The sequence below is a fragment of the Vanessa cardui genome, chromosome 20 (assembly GCF_905220365.1).
Source record: "Vanessa cardui chromosome 20, ilVanCard2.1, whole genome shotgun sequence".
Classification (NCBI taxonomy): Eukaryota; Metazoa; Arthropoda; class Insecta; order Lepidoptera; family Nymphalidae; genus Vanessa; species Vanessa cardui.
Window position 1 is genome coordinate 4,750,294 of NC_061142.1, and position 24,936 is coordinate 4,775,229.

Sequence of the window (24,936 nt, forward strand, 5' to 3'; positions counted from 1 at the left end):
TGTTAATTTGATTAAAGGAATATTCAAAATATTAATAAAAACAAAAAAATACAATTTATGTGATATGCACTCCGTAAAATTGACAAGTGTGAACCAAAAAAAAATTGCAATACGAGGTTGCGGAAAAAGCTTTGATATTTTTTTGCCGATGATTTCAAGTTACGGTCCTTTAAGTTACTAAATATCTAAAAATATGTATTGGTTCATATGTAATTAATATTCTATTATTTAATTGATCGTATAATAACTACAATATTCTACAGAGATAAACCTGTTATTAATCTATTAAACATTGAATATCCATTTTTATATTTTTTAATGCTTGTGAAGCATTAAAGAAAATTCTTAATGTTGATTAATCATAGACATGAAAGTTTATAAACGTTTAAAAGAAGCTAAAGCTATACTAGCTAGCTATACTCTTTGAATAGAACTGTAGAACGTTGTAGGTGTCAATGTCAGTTGTCTTGGTTGTCATTAGTATTTTGAGTACAAAAGTTGATGATAGCACAATTAAATGATCGTATAGCATTATTATCACTGCATTACTTTATTCGAAATGTTGGGACCAGAAATCTAATATGATACCAAAGTTCGTGATTATTTATGAATGAGTGACACCGGTAGCGACACAGAAGCGACCGAGCACACTGCACTCATGGATGGCCACATAGCTGAAGCCCGACCCGATAGGGAGATCGCTGAACGGATTGCTAGGAAACGAAAGACGAAATCCGAAACACAGCGTAATTATGGTGTAAGTGAGAACATACGTATGAGCTGTAGCACTCTTCTACCTGGTATTGCATAAAATTGTTGATGACTAATTCGCTTTTACATTTAAATAACTAGGCTTTGTTGATAATAAAATAATTTTGAATAAACGATTTCACTTATAAAATCTATATGTATCTCATACTTGTATGCTGATTGCGAAATACGTAATATATATTTAATATTATTAAATACTGCAAAAAAATAATAATTTTGGCATATTATAGAGCGTGTCAGCGTCACAAAGTAGTCGATCAAGTGCAGTGGGCGGTTCAGGTCAAAACCGTCGTGCGGCTTCAGCTGAAAATCAGGTTGAAGAGCTGGAGCTTAAGTATGGAGCAAGACATGTTATCAAACTCTTTGTTCCTGTGACTTTATGTATGATAGTTGTTGTTGCCACAATATCGTCCATAAGCTTCTATTCAGTCAAAGATGTTTATTTGTAAGTAATTTGTTTATTAACTGAATCTTTTAATTTATATACTAATGTTGCATAATTTTGCAGTTTAAGGGAATAAAAAGATCACATTGCAACATAATTTTTTCAAATACAAGAGAAATAATATAAATATTTTTAATTTTCAGAGCTTATACACCATTCCATGAGGAGACTCCATATGCATTGACCAAAGTATGGAATGCTCTTGCCAACTCTATGATCTTATTGAGCGTGATAGCTTTGATGACTGTGCTACTCATTGTTCTATATAAGAAGCGATGTTACAAAGTCATTCATGGTTGGCTCATCTTATCTTCTCTAATGCTTCTCTTCTTGTTTTCATATTTGTATATAGAGTAAGTATAAAAACAATCTTATGTAATTATGTAATTATATAGAAGATTAAATAAACAATATTAAGTAGAAGAATTTATATGAAAATTAAAATCAAATATGGTATAAATTCTTTAAATTTATGTTATTTGCAATAAATACAAAAACAATGTGATAGTGAACTTAGATAATGTAAAATAATATAGTTATAAACTCAAACTTAATATTAATGCAATTAATATTTTTGCAGAGAAGCGTTAAGGGCATACAACATACCTATGGATTATATTACATTAGCGTTTGTAATGTGGAATTTTGGTGTCATGGGAATGATAGTTATACACTGGAAGGGTCCATTACGCCTTCAACAGGCATATTTAATATTTATAGCAGCTTTGATGGCATTAGTTTTCATTAAATATATGCCCGAGTGGACTACATGGGCCGTACTTGCTGTTATTTCTGTTTGGGGTAAGTTCAACTTTTTTATATGAAAAATTTATCATTTTTGGCTAAAATATAAGTTGCACTGAGATCACCAATTTATCATCATTACATATTATATACAAAATCACTATTGGGACAGCCTATGTATGTATCCTTAAAATTACACAATGGATTTTGTTCTGTTGTGTTGATGTGTTTTTTTTTAATTGATAAAATGATTCAAGAGGTAGGTTTACTTGATTGATTCAATATAGTTGAAAACTAATGATTATTTTAGAGGTTTCTAAAGTTATGTTGAATATTAACACATTTTTTGCGCTTACATTTCAACACTGTCTGAACCCTACTAAATAGATCAAAATAATATACTACATTATTGTACACCTTCAAAAGGTCTTCAAAAAAGTCTCTGACGGTATATGGATAACCCACGAAAAACCATTTTTCCTTTTTGACTTATTATGAGCAAATATGGCATTCAAAGTGATGAATGATTTGAATGTGATTGGAATACATAGTGCATTTAATATAGATCAATATGACCCTTTAAAGCATTTAATTAAAATTAATATTTTCGAAAATTTTATTGTCAGTATTGCACCCGTGCGAAATTGGGGCAGGTCGCTAGTTACCAATGTTTGAATTTTGTAATAACAATGTGTTAGCCTATAATATTCTTAGAGAAAGCAGTTTTGCGCTTTAAGCCTACACCTACAATATATATATATATATTTGTTTACAGATTTAATAGCAGTATTAACCCCAAAAGGACCACTTCGAATATTAGTCGAAACAGCTCAGGAGCGAAACGAGTCTATATTTCCAGCACTAATTTATTCATGTATGTATAAAATGTTGTTTGAATACTAGCTTAGTACTCAACTATTCAGAGACATTATTATCCGAATTGATATAATTTTTAACTAAACAGTCTTTAAGTGTAAGTTGACGACCTCCATTGTCGAATAATATGTATACCGGTTTTTATAGGAACGCCACGCGGGTTCGATTCCCGGCATACTTGATGTAGAAAAAGTTCATTAATTTTCTATATTGTCTTGTTCTTGGGTGGTTATGGTACCGTCGTTACTTCTGATTTTCCATAACACAAGTGCTTTAGCTACTTACATTGGCATCAGAGTAATGTATAGTACGACACAACTTAGATGTCGCATCGACAAAATTCGTAAAACCGATCACATCCGAATTGAGTACGGTATCCCAAATTATCAATATATATTTCTCATGCGAATATGATATTTACGCAAACATAATAACTTGTAATATCATATAACCTAATATATTCGTCAATTTGACGCGTCGATTTACATGCACTTGCTTTCTCTGACGCGTGAATCTATAGCGACGAATAGCGTCGAATGGCGCCATAGGGAGCTACTTCTATTGGTTGTGTAAATCGGCAGTAATCGGTTTTATTTTCATTCCATTGCATTTTCCGATGCTACATCTAATTTGTTCTTATAATATTGAGGAATGGATTTAGAGTTTATATCATCCAATCATAAATATCATCAAGTAGACATTAGTTTCTGTGGTTCTGAATTGAATTTGAAAATATAGTTTAAAATACTAAATATGTTTACAGCGACCGTCATGTACTGCTTGGCGGCGACCGGCACAGGCGAAGGTGAGACGCCGGCACGCGAGCTGCGTCCGCTCAACCCGCGCGACCACGGTCCGTCTAACCGCTCTCTGCCGCATTTACACGACACATCGTCCGTGACATACTCGTTTTATCAAAAACAATTTTGAGAAAACTATAAATGGTCCAAGATCCCAGGGCTGCCAGACGTCACGTATTTTCTGACGACGGAAATGTGAACGATTAAGTAGTGTTAGTATTTACGAATAACGCGTGCTTACCTGCTAGGTTGTTTAGACGGCCAATTTTCAGGTATCAGGTAATCAAGGTACGTAAAAACATTACTTACCTCACGTAAATTCTCCAAGCTGATTTTTACGTATATTTTAGGCAATATCCTTAAAATAAGTATTATATTATTATATAAATTAAATTAAATTTTAATGTAAGTAATGTTTTTACGTACCTTGATTACCTGATACCTGAAAATTGGCCGTCTAAACAACCTAGCAGGTAAGTATGCGTTATTAGTAAATACTAATACTACTCAGGCCCGCCGCTAGCTGTTTTGTCGCCCGCGTGCAATACCTATTATGCCGCCCTTTTTTTGCTACAAAAACGCATACCACTATTCCTCCACATGAGGTTGGGGGCGGGGTGTATACCTGCTAAAAAACCAACGTTAGCGACCCACTCTGTCTTTTTGGAGGATGTTACGAAATCTTTTGTGCATACTACCGTGACATCCTAACGGTAGGCTCACCTCTGCGGAGTTCCACTTCCTTGGGAGTTCTTAGGGTACAGAAACCCTTAACCCCGGGACACTTATGGTGGGAGGAGAAGACATCCATAACGAAGACTCCTTCTACTGGTCTTCTTCGGCGAAGCGGGTCAGCAGCACTGTTCCCACGGTCCCGTAAGATAAGAGCCTTGTTACAAGCATTAAGGGAGTCCAACCAAATAGGTGTATTTTCCGTCCAAGTACAGAATCAGCAAACAAATCCCATACCATTGAATCAAGGTGTGAGATGAGGGGACGTTATTTCCCCCAAATTGTTTACTAATTCATGGAGGATGTGTTCAAGACGCTGAACTGGAAAGGACGTGGCATCAACATCAATGGCGAATACATCTCTCACTTAAGATTTGTAGACGCTTGCTGATTCTTCTATGCGTATCGGCCTACGGATGAACTTGGATAAAACCAAGGTCATGTTCAATGAACATGTTCTACCGGAACTGATTGCGATACACGGTACCGTCCTCGAAGTTGTTCAAAAATATATCTACCATGGGCAGACTTTGCGATTAGGTAGAAACAACCTTGAGGACGAGGTGAATAGAAGAATTCAGCTGGGTTGGGCAGCGTTTGGAAAATTACGTCGAATCTTTACATCGTCGATCCCACATTGCCTTATGACGAAAGTCTTCAACCAGTGCGTCCTACCCGTCATGAAATACGGAGCCGACACGTGGAAACTCACGGCAAAACCTGTCCACCAGTTTAAAGCCACTCAGCGTGCTATGGCAAGGGCTATGCTCGGCGTTTCTCTGCGGGATCGCATCAGAAGAAATAAGGCAATCCGCCAGAGAACCAAAGTCATCGATATAGCCCACCGGATTAATAAGCTGAAGTGGCAGTGGGCGGGCCATATTTGTCGCAGAACCGATAACCGTTGTGGAAAACGTGTTCTAGAGTGGAGACCGCGTCTCGGCAAACGTAGTGTAGGACGTCCTCGGGCACGGTGGAGTGACGACTTACGCAAGACGGCTGGTAGGAGCTGGATGCGAGTAGCCCAAGAACGATCCCAGTGGCGTGCAATTGGAGAGGACTGGACATATCCAGCAGTGACCGGAAATGGGCTGGATTGGATTAGATTTATTTATTTACAATAAATAAAAAATACAATGCCATAGAGCGCACGCAGGCAAGGTCTTTAGCTGAGTTGGACAAAATATTGCACGAAGCTCCATCCAGGATGAGGCCCTGATCTTTCATATGTGTCTGCGCCTTAATTGCCGTCTCTTGGAGGGCGGTAGACGCTCCTCGAGGAGACCTCAGCAAGGACCGTGGATTAGGAGACCGTTTTAGTTAGAGAAACCATGAAGACCAGCATCTCGATTCGATCCACCGTGCGACACTCCGACTTTAGGGCCGCCACCTGAAAGGTTCGCTCCGTCATCGTGAAACAACACACCCATCCCGGGCGAGGTCGGTGCCCGCAGGAGCCAGTCAAACCAACTTCAAACGCCGGACAAGTCGTCCATCGCCCCCTCCCAAAGGATCACCTGATCCTGGAGGTATACCCCAACGGCCTTCTGAGATAGGAAGGCAACTCGTGATATCGAAATGGTCCTATGGTCTCGAAAGGAAGACGGCGAGCTTGAAGTCTAGCGAAAATCTGCTGATGTTAAGTAAAAATATAAAATACTAGCAGACCCGGCCACGCGTTGCTGTGGCCGAGTGATTAAGGACGGATTTAAAAGGCAAAATTTAACACAAATTAACATAGCATTTTTAATTTCATTTTATTTATAAATACTCTGATAACCTTTAATTAAAATAAATCACAGTTTATCACCTTAAAGTTTACTGAAGAGCCAGTCGATGTTCAATATTTTTGGTCAACCTGTCTTTTGTTAGCACAAATAAACTTGATGGTCTTCCTACACGTGAACAGGCCACGTATAATTGCCCATGGGAGAAACATGGATTCTCTAAATCTAAGCCGCAAATAGACATTGTTTGGCCTTGTGACTTATTTATAGTCATCGCGAAAGCTAAATGAATAGGAAATTGCAGTATTTTAAATGGTATTCGAGAATATGACGGTATCATTGGAATGCGTGGTAACAGAACGATTTCTCCTTTAAACTTTCCTGTCAAAATAGTTGCTTCGAGAACATTTCCGGTGATTTTTTTATTACCAAACGTGTACCGTTGCATAGTTTAGGGGGGTTCAAATTACGCAGAAGAATAATCGGTGATCCAATTTTGATTCGAAGATTGTGTGGAGGCATTCCTGTTATGTCTAAAGAATTTAAAAATTCAATTGGAAAATTCACTGCTTCATTTTCATCAACAGTAGTGTCGATTGACTTGAACGACATCAAATCACCTGGTAATAGTTGTTGTATCTGGTAGTTAATTAGATCTACATCAACATTATTCGCTGCCATAATAGCACGATTACTAAGCCAATTATGATTTAGATAGTTATTTATTATATCTGGGAATACACTTTCGATCAGTTCATTTTTAGTTTGAACAACAGTACAGAATTGTTCTGGTAATCTTATGCATTGGGTATCTTGATAAAATTGTACTTCACCGTTTCCAATATCTAATAATTGCTGAGAAAATACTTGTGCCGCCGGATCATTTTGGAGTTGTACTCGCATGTTTTTTGACAATCTTAGAGTTTTGACGTTTCTCCATAAAAATGATTGTTTTAGACATGCTGATTTCATCGGCAAAAGTAGAGCGAGGAATGACAGGCAATTGGCATTGGCATCAATGACCCTATTTTATGGTACACTTGTCCTTGTATTTTAAATGTTGTTTCAAAATTACGACCATCAGTTGAGAGATCGCAAATTTTTGATGCTCCAAATGATGTCATTTGAAAGCAAGAATTAAACTTTCGTGTCTTACGCAAAAATAATTTTGAATCATTTGAAATGCCAGAAAAAAGAGATTTCAAAGGTTCAGGCGGAGTAGGGAGTGGTAATAATACAACTTTCCCTGAGGCACAACACATGCCAGGTGATTCATTCCGAAATTTTAACGCCTGACAATGTTTGCATATTTTGTTCATCGCACCGATAGTAACTTTGGGATCAGCTGAGTAATTAATGTCTGGTGCATAATTAAACCCAAGACGAACAAATGATTCACGTGTTAATGCACGACTGGTTCGCTGCCTTTCTCGGTCTCGTTCTCTAATTGAATCTATGTGTTGTCCACGTGCAGCTCTTGTTCTCAATAAATATTCTTGGAGACGATTATCACGCTGTTCTCTTGATTCATGCGCACGAATATCAGCTATGCGAATTCTTTGAGCTTCATTTCTTTCTGCTCTTTGTTCGACTGATTCGTGAGCTCTTTCAAGACGCCGTTGTCGAGCTTCTTTGCTACGGGCATTGTTGAGGTTAGATTATTTTGGTGGCATTTTAGTGAAAATTTTATGTGAATAAATTCCTTGTACTATTATTTTGTTGTTCTTAAAAGCGATGTCACAGAGAGTATCGATCAAAAAATGGCCAGCACCACGTGTAGTGGAAAATGAAATCTAAAATTCAACGGTAGCGCCATCTATGATAAGTTAATGATAAACGGTCTGACAAATTTCTGTAAAAAATCCTATGTGAGGCGCCATCTGTTCGAAATTTTCGTAACTTACAATTAATAACAACAATCAACTTTGATAATCAGTTTATTGTTATTTATAAATCATTGAGGCCATTAATCGAAATGAAAGCTATCCTATCTCTTAAGTTGGACCAAATTACACATAAATGCCAAATTTCATCAATATCGGTTGAGTTGGTGAAGAGTTCACTGGGAACATACATTGTGACACTGGATTTTTATATATAAAATATAAAACGCCAAAGTGTATAAATGTAAAATATAAAAAAGGCATGGGCCTATGAGCCCGTGGATGCCTTAAATTAAATTAAGAAAAAAAGAAAGGAAGACTATTGAAGTCGTTCGCCACGTCCGGTGATACCGTTAGGACTACGTTCCCTTGGACCACCGCCTCCATTGTCCGGGCAGCCCACAGGTGTACCTCTAAGTTTGCGTTGAGCACGTTGCGCCTGCGACAGCGAACGTATGCCCACCGCGCCCGGTTTAACGGTGCCCGTAGCTCTGCTATTTCGAGCGACCACCAATATAACTTACGGCGTGATACCCTTCAAGCCGCCCTACGACAACGCCCTACTACAAGTAACGGATACCTAATCTACCAATTGATAAGGAAGCTTAAAGGGGATTCTCCTAACTTCGAAAGTAGGTACTGTTTTTCATAGGATAACAGACGACGGACTTTTAACTTTACTGAGTGCGATATTTTTCGATGCTTTGAATAATTTATTTTACTTAAGGATTTGTGGGAATTATAATAATGACTTGAATTAGGTACGTGATGTATTGCTCAATTTGCCGCCCCCTGGACGTGCCGCCCGCGTGCGGTGCACGCGTCGCACCCCCGCTTACGGCGGCCCTGATACTACTTAATCGTCCACATTTCCTTCGTCAGAAAATACGTGACGTCTGGCGGCCCTGGGATCTTACGCTAAAACAGTTATTGCCATTTGCTATCATAAGTAGCATTAGGGTGAAAAGTGACAAGAATAAAATTATGAAACATGTAACCATAAAATCAAAATATCAGTATATAATAGTAGCAGATGTGCAGACTCTATAGTCTACTATGACATCCCATAAATTAAAAATTAATCTAAAAACTACTAAAACAATCACTAAATATTCCAATAAAAAGTTTTTATTTAAGTAGCATATTTTGTAAAATCAAAACGTCACAAATTGTAAGTGTAAGTGCGGCATTGCCCTTAACTAACTTCTTAATTTAATGTTTTTTAATATTTCTTTCCCCCCGACCTTATCCTAATTGCATTGCTTTGATATTGTATGTATGTTTATATATTTAAGGAGAAGTATTCTTAAGCATGGTAGTATTAAAATTAGTTGAATTGTAAATAGATTTGCAATAATATAACGGTTTAACTTTTTTTTTTAATATAATAGAGACCAGTGCTCGCAGACGTTTATACTAAAAAATAATAAGCCAATGCGCCACCAACTTTGGGAGCTAAGGCGTTGTTTCTCTTGTGCCTGTCTCTTCAGAGGAGGAATCAGTGGATTACCTACCCAGATACACTTGTGAAAAGGGGGCTTGGTGGTAGGGACCACAGAGTAAAATTTTGCTACTAAACTTATGAATCGCCACTCACAAATTCCTGTCTTTCTCTTATTTGACATTCGAAAGAAGAAGACAGCGCATGGAGCCATGGACCATACATACATCTGCATTATGACGTTTCTTAGTAAAGTGGCGAGCGTCTAAGGAAAAGTTTAACAGCACGATACTAATAACTAAATGTTAGAATTATATGCATGAGATGAACCGTGTTGAGTCGAGATGGCCCAGTGGTTAGAACGCGAGCATCTTAACCGATGATTGCGGGTTCAAACCCAGGCAGGCACCGCTGATTCATGTGCTTAATTTATCTTTATAATTCATCTCGTGCTCAGCGGTGAAGGAAAACATCGTGAGGAAACCTGCATGTGACAAATTTCATAGAAATTCTGCCACATGTGTATTCCACCAACCCGCATTGGAACAGCGTGGTGGAATATGTTCCAAACCTTCTCCTCAAACGGAGAGGAGGCCTTTAGCCCAGCAGTGGGAATTTACAGGCTGCTGTTGTTGTTGTTTGTTTTTGAACCGTGTTGTGGTCTGTGACCGCTGCGGATATGTCAAATGGGTTGATCGTTTTCAGGATCGGAAGGTAATGGCGCTAGTGGAGAGAGCGGGGCCGAGCGTGGGGGGGCGGGCGAAGGGGGCAGCGGCGCGGGCGGCAGCGGGGCGGAGGGCGCGGGCGGCGGGGAGGCGGGCTTCGACGCGGCGTGGCGCGCGCGCGCCAACGAGCAGGTGGCTCCGCGCCGGCTGCGCGTGGACGGCACCGCGCCTGCGCACTACGTCACGCGCGTCGAGCGCGCGCACACGCACAGCGACCACGAGGAGAGTGAGTGCCGCTACCATTCATTTTTGACGACCTCCATGGTCGAGTGGTATCTACACCGGTTTTCATGGGTACGCCACTCTGAGGTCCCGGGTTCGATTCCCGGCCGAGTCGATGTAGATTACCATTAGTTTTCTATGTTGTCTTGGGTCTGGGTGTTTGTGGTACCGTCGTTACTTCTGATTTCCATAACACAAGTGCGTCAGCTACTTACATTGGGATCAGAGTAATGTATGTGATGTTGTCTCATGTATATATATATATATATTTATCCCGCAAACAATTGGCCGTCCACTGAAGGCGAAAATGCATTTAAACTGGCGTCCACCTGCTTTTGGCGTCCGTATACCGGACGCCACTTTTTTATCCGGTGGCACTGAGGTCCTATACATCCTAGCTAGCCATAGTACAAAAATCGACGGAAGCTAAAAATCGCTTTAAATAGTTGCAATAAAATATTGAAAAGTTCCCGAAGAAATCACCGCGCAGGTGAGGCGCTGCCGCAGCGCGTATATCGCACACTGTATATCGAGGGGAATTCCTGACTACGGATTCGCGTATTTGGCGTCCAAAATTGCGACGTTGCCATCTCGCTCATTACTTACGCGTTACATAATACCTATTCGGTGCTTGATTATTGTTTGTTTTACATCAGTCATTTAATGTTTATAAATAATGAATATATGAATGCTCTGGGACTTCGTGGAAGTTTTTTTTAAATATATTACAATAATTAATATTTATATTAATTATTCATAATAATAATATAAAGTATGTCTGTCTATCTGTTATCTTTACACGCTTAAGCTGCTGAACCGATTTAGATGAAATTTGGTATGGTGACATTGTAGAGAGGAATATAGGTTAATTTTGTTTCTAACGAGATAATAAAGGAAAGTAGAAGTTTGTACAGGGAATCTATATCCGATAAACTAATTTAAATTAAATTTGGTATGAAGATAGGATAGTTTCCATCCACGAAATCATCCTCTAAGGGGATAAAAGGGGGTGAAAGTTTGTACAACATCTACATCAATCGTGATTGGTATCTGTACTGTTAAATCTTCTGTTATCTGTGATTGGTAGTTTTTATTATTCGGGGTAAACAAACCGGCGTAAAGCTTAGTAACTTTGTACAGGCGCCAAATAGCCATATACGGACGCCCAATAGCTGTATACGGACGCCCAATAGCTGTATACGGACGCCCAATAGCTGTATACGGACGCCCAATAGCTGTATACGGACGCCCAATAGCTGTATACGGACGCCCAATAGCTGTATACGGACGCCCAATAGCTGTATACGGACGTCCAATAGCTGTATACGGACGCCTAATAGCTGTATACGGACGCCCAATAGCTGTATACGGACGCCCAATAGCTGTATACGGACGTCCAATAGCTGTATACGGACGCCTAATAGCTGTATACGGACGCCCAATAGCTTTATACGGACGCCTAATAGCTACATACGGACGCTCAATCAAAAAAAAAAAAAAAAACAGAAATCAAAATAAAATTTATTCAAGTAGGCGAAAATATGAAAATATTAAACAAGCACTTTTAAATCGTCATTTTACAATTAAGTGAAGCTACCACCGGTTCGGAAAGTAGATTCTACCGAGAAGAACCGGCAAAAATCTCAGTAGTTACTCTTTTTCAACACTTATTTTATTACAATTATTTTTTATTATTTTTTTAATTTATTTATCAGAAAAAAAAACAATATTACAGTACAATGTGTTGATTAGCACTATAAAAAACCACAAAGGTTTGTCCCTAATGCTAAAATTTCACTGCGCTTTATTTAAATTAGGCAATATGATAAATAAGTATTTAAAACGATCATTCTTAAGACTGTTGCAAATTATAACGACGATTATTTATATATTTAAATTAATATATTCAGCTTGGAACAGATACCTCCACGCTTTTTTATCATCTATAAAATATTGTTTCGAATAGTATGCTTTTTTTACCAATGTATTTTTTACAAACAATTTGAATTTACGAAATGGCAAAGTTAAAAATTTCTGCCGAATTTTATTATAGAATCGGATACCTTGCCCCAAGAAGGATTTATTGACTTTGCGGAATCGGAAACTTGGTGTTATAAGCTTATCCTTACTTCTAGTGCACGAACAATGATGATCACTGATTTTATCAAAGTGATCAATGTTACTGTGAATATACATAATATTGTTGACTGAGACGCAACAGTGAGTATTCCTACTTTTTTAAAAACATCCCGAAGAGAGTATCTAGCTCCAAGATTATAAATAAACCGGATTGTTCTCTTTTGTAAAATAAAGACCTGCAACGTTATCTCAAAGTAATATGCCATATGACAAATACTGTGAAAAAAACCAAAATATAATAGACGAGCGGTATCAACCTCAGTTAGTTGTCCAACTTTTCTAAACGCGTATGTTGCAGAGCTGAGTCTTCCTGTTAGGGATGATAAATGAGGACTCCACTGAAGTTTGGAATCCAATTCTATTCCTGAGAACACCGTAGTATCGGCTACATCAAGACGGTCACCGTTTAAAGATATCTTATAATTATGCTTTCTAACATTCGGTAGGGTACAAACTACACATTTTGTTTTTTGAGCAATCAAAACTAAATTATTTACTGTTAACCAATTGTGTATCTGTGATAATGCACCGTTCACATCGTCAAAGTCAGTTTTTTTTGTCAACCCTAAAAATCAGTGAAGTATCGTCAGCAAACAACACCATATCACAAATACCTTTAACATAAAAAGGAAGATCATTTATATATACCAGAAATAGAAAGAGACCCAAAATTGAACCTTGTACAATAGCCGAGCGATCGTGATCTTGAAGCATACAGTACTATTTTAGGTGGTACTATATGGCTGTATGCTACCAACTATAAAATGAAAGCACTATTCCCAGTAATTTCATTTTATTATGAATACTATCATTTTATTATCATAAATATGAAATTTGGTAGGTAGATTTTATGACATACAGGAAAAATAAAACACAGGAGATAACAAATGCAACAACAAAGTAATATGCTAGAGAAGTCATAATTATTCGGATAAAGATTTATGGGTAGAGCCACTTGTGCTAAGAGTGAAAATGAGAGACACGATCATATTTGCGCAAACCTAATATGAAGCTAATATAAAAAATTTGAAGTCGCTCAAGTTTTTCGCTGATCCTCCGTGAAATCTGGATAACAGTCGTCGGCGTAATCACGGGTAGGAAGCAAAAGATTCGTATTTACACATTATAATATATCGGACATCCGTATATGTATAAGCCTTACGAATATTGGAACAAAATAAACGTTGAACTGTTTGTACAGAACAGCGATAGGAAAAGAAAGAGACAACAAACCTAAAGCTGGCAACGTCGCACTTCCAAATACAGTCCATCCTGTGAGGACGCTAAATAATCGATGCCATAGGTAAATTATGATCAATATATCTAGGATGCCTTAAATGTATCATCATGGTTAGGGGTTCAAAAGTGTTTGGGCATGACTGAAAGACGAATATCGTGGAATTTTTTTTAATCGGAAAACAACGTATCCCAAGGACCTGGAAATCTAAAAACTAAGCAGTATTCATTAAGACATGTTAAGTAAAGTAAGGGGAACTTGGGGACGTCGTAATGATGCACCACGTGCATGACGCCAAAAAGGTTCTCGGATGTATATATATATATAAAAAATTCACTTGACCTGACTTACTACGAGAGCGAGACCAAGTCGCTACTATAATAATATCGTCTTGTTGTACCCGGACGTTGGGTGTTGTTGTTATAATTTCAAGCACTCTTATGGCTTTACTTAAGTTTGCTTACTTTTCTTTTGCAGAGGGCGTTAAACTCGGATTGGGAGATTTCATTTTTTATAGTGTGTTAGTAGGTAAAGCTAGTTCATACGGAGACTGGAATACCACCCTCGCCTGTTTTGTAGCAATACTTATTGTGAGTATCTCGAGGTGACTTATCAACATATTTTTTTGTTAAAGATCAAATAACAATTCAATTCACATCATAATGTCGTGCTATCAACTCTGCCTGTAACCAATAATACTAAAAAATATAACAACATTGAAGCTCCAAAGTAAAAATTGATACACTCGTATCAATATTTTATACAGAATTTAATACGAATCCTTTTTAAACAGGGACTGTGTTTGACGTTGCTGTTGTTGGCGATATTCAAGAAAGCGCTTCCTGCCCTACCAATCTCTATAACCTTCGGGCTCATATTTTACTTCGCCACCCGGTACGTCGTCAAGCCGTTCGCAGACGCGCTCGCCGCTGACCAAGTCTTTATTTAGGAGTAAACCCACGTTCTCTACTTCTAATTGAAACCGTCATAAGCTGTAGCCTGTTTTTTTAACAAATTTCAAACTGCTAAAGCAGCCAGACTCAACCAAAGTAGCTAAAGAAAACAACTTGCCGTATTATTATCAAAGACAAACCAAATGGATTCGGCGTTGACATATATCGTTCTTTTTTTAAAATTACCTAATAAAGATCGTAATGGAATTCCGTTGAGCTTCGCAAGAAATTACAGATCTTCTTATGTATGTATTATAAGAAAATAAATGGTTGAGTATGATTGTCATGCGACGGCGGCTTTAAACTGTTCAGCTCGATTTGTATTATAACGCAGGTTTCTATAACATGCTTTATACAGCTAATAAAAATCACCATTAGTACTAAAATTTATTAATTCATAACACAAAATTGCATTTAAGGCTAAAACAAAGACAATAATCGAACTGAACAGATGTTGTAATATTTGCCAATGATAACTTGAATAATATTTATGTCTAAAATTAAGAAAAGTTGGGATTTTCACGAATAAAATAAAATGCATTATAAGAATAAAAAAAATTTTTGGACTGAATCACAATAGGTTCGTTTTTAGGCTAGTTACGGACTACTGAGATAGCGTAGTATTAAAGTTAGCATAATGAAGTTAGCAAATTGGATTTGTTATGCAATAATTTTAAAATGTCACGTATATTAGTATAATGTTTGCTAGTGTGTACATAGTAAATATTGTCTAGATAGTCTACAGCCATTGTAGATAGTTGTTCTGTGTGAATTCACTTTGTAAGGTAATGTCCACAGGTAACTTAGTGATATAGTGTTGGAAAAACCGAAAATAATTGTATTTAATTAAATCACATTATTCATAAACGTTTATTAAATTAATTTTTTACTAAAACATGTTTTTGTTTCATTTTGTTTTTTCAAACTATAAATGATTCTTAAATGTGACATGACAAAACATATTTTAGTTGAAATATGTTAACTAATCTGTATGACTGTGGTGTGATTTATAATAATTACTGCAAAAACTAAAGTTAATATACTTTGATATATATGTATATTATATCAAATACAATAAACCACAGTTAATGATAAAGTACAATTAAGGAAAATAAAGGATATGCTATAAATATGGGTACTCTATCAATTAGTTGTAATGGTGCGTACCATTAAATGGCAATTTCTGTGTTCGCAAACTACAATAATTACAAAAAATGTAATCTTTGTTGCCAACTTAGACAGTTAAAGAATCCTTGTCACTCACACATCTTGCCAGTTTACCAATTTTTCTTTTTATAGAGTACAGTTTTAACTTTATTGTATCAAGTTCTACATTCCAATATATACATAACATTAGCTGTTATTATAATTTCTGGTACTTTAATATCGTTTGTTTAAGAAATATAATTTAATAACATATAAACGTATTTTATTATCCTATAAGTACAAAACTTTAACAAGTTTTAAGAATAAATGCAGATCTTTCGAGATAAAAATAATACCTTCCATTTCGATCTTTTTCGAGCCCATGAATTTTTTTTTTGTTTTAATAACGTGTTAATAACGGCAGTTGCTCTTTATGTTATATAAAAGTGTTTTTTAAGCTCACAGGACCAGTTTTGGTTTAGGTAGGCTATATAATATTACCCTCCATATGGGGTAGGTACAACTGCACTTGTAGTCCACCTACCTGACGCCGGAGTATGTTATGTTTATTGATACTGTTATTTTGGTTATTTTCAGTGTTACATCATATGGCATAATTCTTTGGGGTAACGCTGCAGATCGTAAAGAAGCGATCTCTTCTAGGAAATCTTTAGGTAGAGCATAACAAATAAAGAAAAATACAATAAAATGGTTTATTGAAAACAATATTGCTTGTCATACTTACAGAAATTGGTAATTAGGAATAACAAATTTTCAAACTATATTCTTTTGCATAAATATATTTTTTTAAATAGATTCTGGTATATAAATAGAAAAATAAAGATTTAATATTGAGATTTTTTAATTTACAATTGCACTAATTGAGTGGTAACGCATACCTATACCTTAGGCAATATCTTTTTAAAAGGAAAAATAAAAACTGTGATTTTTCATAAAATGCTTATAAAAATGTGATAAGTTAATTAAATATTATCTTTAGATCAACATTACGAATTTGAGATCTTAATTAATACACACTTATAAAAAATATTGTCAAAATTATTGACATATAAAAATTTAACAAAATAAAAAAAGACTATAAAATAAGGAATGCTTTAGGGAATGGAAAATTATGAGTTTTTGAATAAATATTTAACTAAACTAGTCCCAATCCTATTATTTTTCGACAAAAAACTAACCAATAACCACTTGTTCTTTTAAAAATTAATAGGAAATATGCATCTTAGTTCATAAATGAATGTGGCATTCAATTTAGAATGTTCACTTATGATAAATGGGTACTTATGGATTTATTCCAAAACTAAACATTAACAATTCACTATTGGAAAATCTAGCCTACAATACTAGTTCTAAATAATTTTTTTTTATTATTATTGTGCTTCTTCTTTTAAAATTATTTAATTTTGTCTCCATCTCAAGTAACATGTAATAAATAAAATAATAAAAACGTTTAGTTTATACAACCTGTGTATAGTGAGTGTGAGTCACTCAAATGTAGTCATTTCTATATAACTTGTTAAACAACAATATTTTTTTGAAAACAATGGACCTCATCATTAGAGCAGAATCCGATAGGGATTCTCATTAAAAATAAAACCATTTGCATATTCCCTATTTGAAATAGAGACTTCTATATAAAGTCTTTATATACACAACCTATTCTTACACCTTAGGGTGAGGGATCTCTTGAGGTCCACTTTTCTTTATTACCTTTAAAGTCTCCTTGCTTGGTTTGGCAGTGTCTGATGGTATCTTTTCTTCAACTGGTATTGGCTTAGTTGGAGTCTTTGGAACACTCTCAGCTGATTTTTCTTCTGTATTTTGCTTTTTTACAGTTTTTGTTTGCCCTGATTCTTTACTTTCGCTTTTAGATTTCAGATCCGCGTCTTTAGCCGGTTTAGCTTTGGTTTCAGTGTCTTTAGAATCTGGTTTAACTTTAGTTGCACTGGCCTTCTTATCGGTTTCTTTTGGTTTAGTATCTTGTTCTTTGGAGACAACTTTAGCTTTAACTTCAGGTGCTTTGGGTGTAGGTTTAGGGTCTTTCGTAGGTTCTTTAACTTGGGGTTCCTTGGTAGCGACAACGGGTTTCTTATTAGCTTCGTTAGAGACCACTTTAGGCTTGACTTCAGCTTCTTTTTTAACAACTTTAGGCTTTACTTCGGCTTCTTTCGCGGCTACTTTTGGTTTAATTTCGGCTTCTTTTGTGACAACTTTAGGCTTGACTTCAGCTTCCTTTGGGACTACTTTTGGTTTTACTTCAGATTCTTTAGAAACAACCTTTGGTTCCATTTGCTTTGGAGCAGGTTTTTGTTGTTGTTTAGGTTCTTTAGGTATTTCTTCAACTTTAAGTTTCGGTTGTTCTTTGACTGGTGGATTGTTAGTAGAGAAAGCTTTTTTTAAAAGCGGTGGAGCTGGTACGGCACCGACATAGTTTTGTGTATGAGGACAACCAGTATATATTTTATCATTAAATACAATAGCATCACTAATGTGGGGTATGCTTCCATCCAAATTGTAGTATGAAGCTACAATATTACCATTCCAATCTGCTTGAATAAGCCCTGACATTGATGGGGTCAGAAATGATGCAGTAGCGAAGTTTCCAATCTGTAATATTAATTTATATAATTATACAAGAAAAATAATTAAATAAATTTAAGAGTTATATACCCAAAGTTTGAAACATAATATTGAAGGTTAAAAACTACATTAAGTTAAAAACAACTATGCATGTTAATGATGTGAATTCTTACTTTATACACAATTTCTTCAAAGATGTGATGATGGAATTGGTCACTGAGAAACTGGATGGGAAGTTCAATAAGGTGGGCAAGTCTGGCTAAGAATTTTCTTGCAAGAGGTGTTGAGGCCAATGTTTTGATAATCATAGGATTTTCGTCGTCTAATGTGTTGTACAGCGATATCAATATCCCTGAACCATCTGGGAGGGTGCGTATGTTATCAGGAAAACCTGCGAAATTTAATTCTATTAATAAGTTTTCATAGAGATTATATGATTTGTACCTTTTACTGTAATATCATTTTTAGGAGAGACAAACCTTAAATTAGCTAACCAAAATAGTTATATAATTCTGTTAAATAGTTAAATTATAACTTCTTAGTTAGAGTATAAATATAATATAAGAATTATTGTATTTTACTTTAAATATGTATACTAAAATAAATGTGTTAAATTAAATTTGTTTTCTAGTTGGAATTGAGATGTCTGTTTTAGAAATTTATTTTATTCCCTTGTAGAGTGGCCCAGGGGTAAACCCTAACTGAACAATACAATACCTAACCGAACAGTACAAAGTCAGGATGGACTACTTTTTTTAATTATTACATAATTGAGCATATTAGAGTAATTATCAGGATTTTAACAAAACTTGTAATGAACAACAAATTTAAAAGAGCAAAGTTATCTACCAAAAACAATGATATTAAAATAATTTACTTTATTTCTGTATTTGCACCGTTAATGTAATTCATTTAGGGTTACGTACCTTGACCCAAACAAACAAAGCATTGCTGTAACTTATTATGTAAAGTTGACTGTAATGTTACGATGAGTAGGTACTTGATACATTTGCCCACCAACATGAATTGAGTGCTACTGTTTTTTATATAATAATATTGATAAAAATAAGGCATGATAGATAGATAGTGTTAAAAATAATTAATTATTGTTGTAAACTTCATCAAGAATTCATTAGTTGTTGGTCACTACATTCATATTAACAATTTGTATAATGGACACACAACAAATTATAAATATATTTAAAAAATATTTAAGTTTATTTATATTTAAGTATAGATACTTCAAAACCAATATTAGATAAATATAATGGCATAGGAGTTGAATAGTGGTACTTATTCTACTATTGAATAATAAAATGGCTAATTTAAATATAGTATAAGTTCTGAGTTAAATGTAATCATTCTATTCTTGCAGCCTCATATTAAGCAGGACATGAGTAAATAACATTAAATACAGTTTTCAGTATAGATAGTCGAGACGCTGATTGCGCTTGCGCTTCTTGAGGCTCCTTTTTCTTCAAATGATATTATTGATAAAACAGGAGCCGCAAGTAAATAAAAATTTAGAAGAAATGTTATGAAAATTTCATCAACATCATCAATGGAATTTTTTTTATGTCAAATCGGTCAATAAAGAGAGTTTGCGTATCGTCACTTTCTGTCAGTGGAGGTGGCAAGGTAATGAAACTTTAAATAAAACAAAAAAATACAGACAAATTGATAACCTCCTTTTTGAAGTCGATTGAAAATATGACTTGAATTAAATTTTAAATTAAACTGCTACATCTTTGAGAGAAAGCAGTCTTGTTTTATAATTATGAAAAATCATTATTTTTATATTTAACATTATTAACATTATTATCTTAAACATTGCCTTATTACTTGTAAGGAACACAATGTAAATTATTATTATTTAACAGGTGCAATAAAATACATTTACATGAGAAACACCTGTGTAAACAATTACCCAAACTCAATATAATTGTACATGATTCAGAAAATACAGACTTTAGTCTGCCTAATATACCAATAGAACAGTTAAAATGTATAATTTAACAATTTTTTTCATTATAATAATATTAAGCAATTTAGTGACTACAAATGAAATCTACGAAACCGACATGAACTTTAGAGTAGAAGCCGGTACTAAGACATGTTTTTTCGAAAGAGGCAAAGCTGGTCAAATGATGGAGTTGTACTATCAGGTACTCGACGGACAACATGGCGACTTGGACATATCCGTGGATGTAATAGATCCAAGAGGAATAAAACTGATATCTGATTACAAACACTCACAGAACTCTATCATAATGGACTTGGAATATGATGGTGATTACGTATTCTGCTTAGATAATACATATAGCGTGATGAACTCGAAACTTGTGTTCGTATATGTCGTTATAGAAGATAAAAAGTCAGAGAATGAAACTGAAGTCACTGTAGTTGACTCGGAAGGACAAGAACATATAGAGGAAGAAATATTGGAATGGGTAGGTGAAGATCATAATGGTGAAAAATATACAATTAGAGTAACAGATATTGCCGATTCTTTAATGCGCACATTGAATTACGTCGTACGCGCCCGCCATATGTTAGATATGTATAGTGCCAGCAAGTCTCGAGACAGCTACATTGCTGTAGAAGATACATTTATTGTGGATATGTGGTCAGCTTTCCAGATAACTTTCATGATTTGTGTTGGTTTTGTACAAGTATACATGATTAAGAAGTTATTCGACCGACCTTGCAATATGCACTCCGATTATTAGTGGATTAATTTTTAAATTCTTTATTAAAAATATGATAATTAAAAATGGTATTTTGTAATTTAGGATATTTATTGTTGTTGTTATATCCAGGACTTCAAAAAAAAAAATTGTTATAAATGGAATTCCTAACCATTTACGTGAAATGACCTGGCAATTACACTGTTAAAAGATTTCCTATGAACATTATAAGGATTAAAAATTTTTTTCTATTTAAAAAATATTATCACACCTTAGCAATAAAACTGAACTGTTATTTTGGTCATTATTTTGTTCAAATACTTATCAGATTATTCAAAACATACACAAATGTTACATTAAATTAGAAATGTGTTATATCCAATGATATGTTAACAAAGAAAGATTACTTATCAAATAAGTTACATTCCAACACATTAGCATTGTTGAAGTCATAAAAAGATTATTATCTATAGAATATTAAAAGTTTAAATGAACACTTGGAGTTACTTAGCTCAGTCTTACCTGGCAATCCTGCAACAAATACTTCAGATTTGCCTTTCTTTGGACCATTTAAATAGTATTTCATAAGCCTATATCTGTTTGTTTCCGCAACCAGCACAAATTGGTTATCCGGGGAAGTAACAACACCATTGGCAAACCATAGGTCATCAAGCAGAACTTTGCTCTCATTTTTTGCAGAATTGTAGTGGAACAACCTGTATTCATTGTTTATTATTTAGTAAAAAATCATAGTTTGAGTAACAAGTTATGAGTATAAAAAAATTAGTTTTACATAAACTGAATAATATTTTTAGTTGCTAAATGAAAAGACTATTTAGTTATTATTTAAATAATCGCCTTAAGGAAATCCAGAATTCAAGATTTACAACAATATTGCATTTCATATTTATTTAGTGCTGATTATTTATAAATCTTCATTTGTTATTTCTTACCTTCCGCTGGGATCAGAGAATAGAGCAAATACTCCATCCTTTAATGGGTAATCACTAGTAGAATCAGTCCAGTAAAAGTCTCCATTTTGACCCAGTGCTATTGAATTGAATAATTTTGGTGTTCTTCCATTTATAGGCACTCTGGGTGATATCAATAGTTGTTTTTTGTCTGTTACTAAATTCACCTTCCATATGCCATGATAAGCATCAGCTACATACATTAATTTATTTTTTTCATCAATCACAAATCCTAAGGGACGTCCACATATGTGCTCCTGGACGAGACCAGCTATTGAAATTAATTATATCATATTAATAAGGAAATTGAATACAGGTAAAGTAAGGACACAATAACAAACATATTATTACTTACTGCAAGGTTCCCCAATTTTGGTGACGAAGGTAACATGGCCACCTGACGATAATTTAACGATTTCGCCGGTCGCAAGCGTTGTGTACACCTCACCATTATATATTTGGAAAGCTTCTGGTCCCAATAATTTATCCTTAAATAATTGTTCTGCATTATTTAAAACAGTATTAGGCGCCAAAACTCCGACTAATTGTTGAGTTGGCTCGATGCTAAAAATCAGTTAAATATTAGTAATGACTTTCACATAACGGTATTATCATAGGTTATTTGAAGTTCAAAACTTACTCGATTCTTGTAAACTTTGTATAGGGCGGAAGATTAGGAATAAGAAGAACTATCGCTACAAAAATAGCTAAATATACTATTAATTTAAATATCCTTTTTAAAATTCCAACAAGAAGCCCCATAATGATGTTTGGACCAAGTTCAAAGTTACTTAAATTGAACTTGACAAAAAAAAGAGCTTTAAGTCAGCTCACGGCTCTGACTACAGAGAAAATAAATCACTTAATACTATCACTTTGATTCATTTCAATATCATAGAGTAAATTAACTTAACTTGACAATGACAAATGATAACTAAGCATTTGTTTTTTATTATTATGATATCCAGAGACCCAGGAAGTTTTGCTATTGATTGTTTTATTTTTTATTTTATTGGTAGGAAAACGATGAATGAAAATCGATGATAAATTTTAACTATGAACTAAATAATAACTAAACTCAATGTGTGAACGACCGCTGGCATAAAATGATCTTTTATAATGCGAATAAAAACTTTATTTTGTTTGTACGCCAGCAACAATACCATTGACATTATATGCTACCACTACTAACATCAACGTCATTCGGCTTTATAACTTTTTATAATTTAAATAATTATTTACTACTACTTTCATTTACTTATATTGTTTAATGATTTATATCGGAAAATAGTTTTACAGGAAACTCCTTGTATATTGCATAATATGATTATTATACTCTGTGCAAATAGTTGACGTATAACATTTGACAGTTCAATAAAATATTACTCCTTCTTTTCAGTCGCTTCACCCGCCATTTTGGACGTATTTCTTACGTTTTCTGGTGAAAACTATCATTTAAGATGGGTCACGCTAACATTTGGTATTCCCACCCCCGTAGATACGGACAGGGATCTCGTTCATGGTACGTATATGTTTTAAACTTTAATGTATACTACATGACAGAATGAATTACTTTGGTTAGAACACGTGTTTTAAACATTATAACTTTTCAGCCGCGCCTGCTCCAACAGACACGGACTTATTCGCAAATATGGTCTAAATATTTGCAGACAGTGCTTCAGAGAGTACGCACACGACATTGGATTTAAGAAAGTAAGTTTTTTAGTTTGTAGTATTTCAATACATTAAAAGAAAGTATGGTGTTAAATCTGACTATGTATAAAGTGCTTGGTGTTAATTTAAAAACCTTGTAAAGTTATGTTACGATATTAACACATACAATAAACATTTATTGAATAAGCTCTTTTATAAGAATAGCAAGTTATGTTGAAGATATAACCTCGAAATGTAAGCACTTACATTTCTCTCAGACAATCTTGAGAGATATTTTGATTAATCTGATAAGTCTTTTTATTTATGCGTATTTTAAAATAATTTGTATAATTTATAATTATCATGTTATTTATTTCTTCTGATTAAACAAAAGTAATGTATTCATTTGTACACAAATTAACAGTTACAAGATTTGTTAAAATTATATATATAAATTTTACACAGAATACATAACCACAGATAAAAATTCATTAAAAATTATGTACATATAGGCTGCAGTTACTATCATTTCTTATAAATATTATTTTGTGACAACTTTATTATTTTATATTCAATAAATTCAAATCAATTAACTTTTAAAAGAATACAAGTGTTGTCTATATATGTAATATTCAAGTAAATGAAATCTTATACTTACCACTCAAAACTGTCTTGTTATCGCTAATTATTTTACAAGTTTTGCTTAATTGATTTTATTACATATCTATTTGTATTCTAAAAAAAGATATATATAATAACACAAGAAAACTGTTATACATACATATTTGTATGAGACTCAAGTGATTGGGGATCTTCCTTAGAGTAATTTCAAGAATTCTGTTTATCTTTCTTATTTTTGCCCAGTGATGTGTCAGGCATGTTCAATATATGTATAATTATTATGACAGATATTCAGCATAGACACTACTCTTCATTTGTGCTGTTAAATATAATAGAACAGTAATGAAATATAAACATTTAACAATATACTTATAGTGGTATTTACAATTAATTTGAAATAATCACTTAAACATTTCACTATGTTTATGTTGTATATTTGTTATTAATTTGTGTTTTTTTTTTGTTTCAGCTTGACTAGAATCTGTTGGAGTATTAGGTTAATAAAAATTTAAACCCAATGAAGTTGTTTTAGTTGACATACCTTTTTCTTATTTTTAGTAAC

At 34.4% G+C, this 24,936-nt stretch overlaps 3 protein-coding genes across 4 annotated transcripts; 2 read left to right on the plus strand and 1 right to left on the minus strand.

Annotated features, from left to right (window-relative positions):
- Positions 1-434: 434 nt before the first annotated feature.
- LOC124538322 (presenilin-1) lies at positions 435-15,592 on the plus strand. Of its 2 annotated transcripts, none has more exons than XM_047115351.1 (9): positions 435-757; positions 1,002-1,216; positions 1,360-1,569; positions 1,797-2,017; positions 2,736-2,834; positions 3,600-3,689; positions 10,125-10,370; positions 14,220-14,332; positions 14,536-15,592. In XM_047115351.1, exons 1-9 carry the CDS (start codon positions 611-613, stop codon positions 14,689-14,691), a joined length of 1,497 nt encoding a protein of 498 aa, XP_046971307.1. In that variant the 5' UTR covers positions 435-610; the 3' UTR covers positions 14,692-15,592. The 2 variants fall into 2 exon arrangements, with proteins under 2 accessions (XP_046971307.1, XP_046971308.1); XM_047115352.1 differs by having other exon boundaries at positions 3,600-3,641.
- A 948-nt stretch (positions 15,593-16,540) lies between these two features.
- LOC124538321 (adipocyte plasma membrane-associated protein) lies at positions 16,541-23,000 on the minus strand. The gene is made up of 6 exons (XM_047115350.1): positions 22,741-23,000; positions 22,456-22,664; positions 22,083-22,371; positions 21,652-21,845; positions 18,616-18,833; positions 16,541-18,469 (listed from the first exon to the last, which is right to left on the minus strand). The coding sequence occupies exons 1-6, from the start codon at positions 22,860-22,862 to the stop codon at positions 17,525-17,527; spliced, it is 1,977 nt and encodes a 658-aa protein (XP_046971306.1). The 5' UTR covers positions 22,863-23,000; the 3' UTR covers positions 16,541-17,524.
- Positions 23,001-23,457: 457 nt separating this feature from the next.
- On the plus strand, positions 23,458-24,892 carry LOC124538326 (40S ribosomal protein S29). Its single transcript, XM_047115355.1, has 3 exons — positions 23,458-23,622; positions 23,714-23,813; positions 24,844-24,892. The coding sequence occupies exons 1-3, from the start codon at positions 23,561-23,563 to the stop codon at positions 24,850-24,852; spliced, it is 171 nt and encodes a 56-aa protein (XP_046971311.1). The 5' UTR covers positions 23,458-23,560; the 3' UTR covers positions 24,853-24,892.
- Positions 24,893-24,936: the final 44 nt, after the last annotated feature.

Coding starts and splice junctions, on each gene's coding strand:
- LOC124538322 (XM_047115351.1), top strand. CDS start 611: ATGAGTGACACCGGTAGCGACACAGAAGCGACCGAGCACACTGCACTC. Junction 1,570..1,796: donor TTTTCATATTTGTATATAGA/GTAAGTATAAAA, acceptor ATATTTTTGCAG/AGAAGCGTTAAGGGCATACA. Junction 2,018..2,735: donor TGCTGTTATTTCTGTTTGGG/GTAAGTTCAACT, acceptor ATTTGTTTACAG/ATTTAATAGCAGTATTAACC.
- LOC124538321 (XM_047115350.1), bottom strand. CDS start 22,862: ATGGGGCTTCTTGTTGGAATTTTAAAAAGGATATTTAAATTAATAGTA. Junction 22,372..22,455: donor CAAAATTGGGGAACCTTGCA/GTAAGTAATAAT, acceptor TAATTTCAATAG/CTGGTCTCGTCCAGGAGCAC. Junction 18,470..18,615: donor TTGAAGAAATTGTGTATAAA/GTAAGAATTCAC, acceptor TTAATATTACAG/ATTGGAAACTTCGCTACTGC.
- LOC124538326 (XM_047115355.1), top strand. CDS start 23,561: ATGGGTCACGCTAACATTTGGTATTCCCACCCCCGTAGATACGGACAG. Junction 23,623..23,713: donor GGACAGGGATCTCGTTCATG/GTACGTATATGT, acceptor ATAACTTTTCAG/CCGCGCCTGCTCCAACAGAC.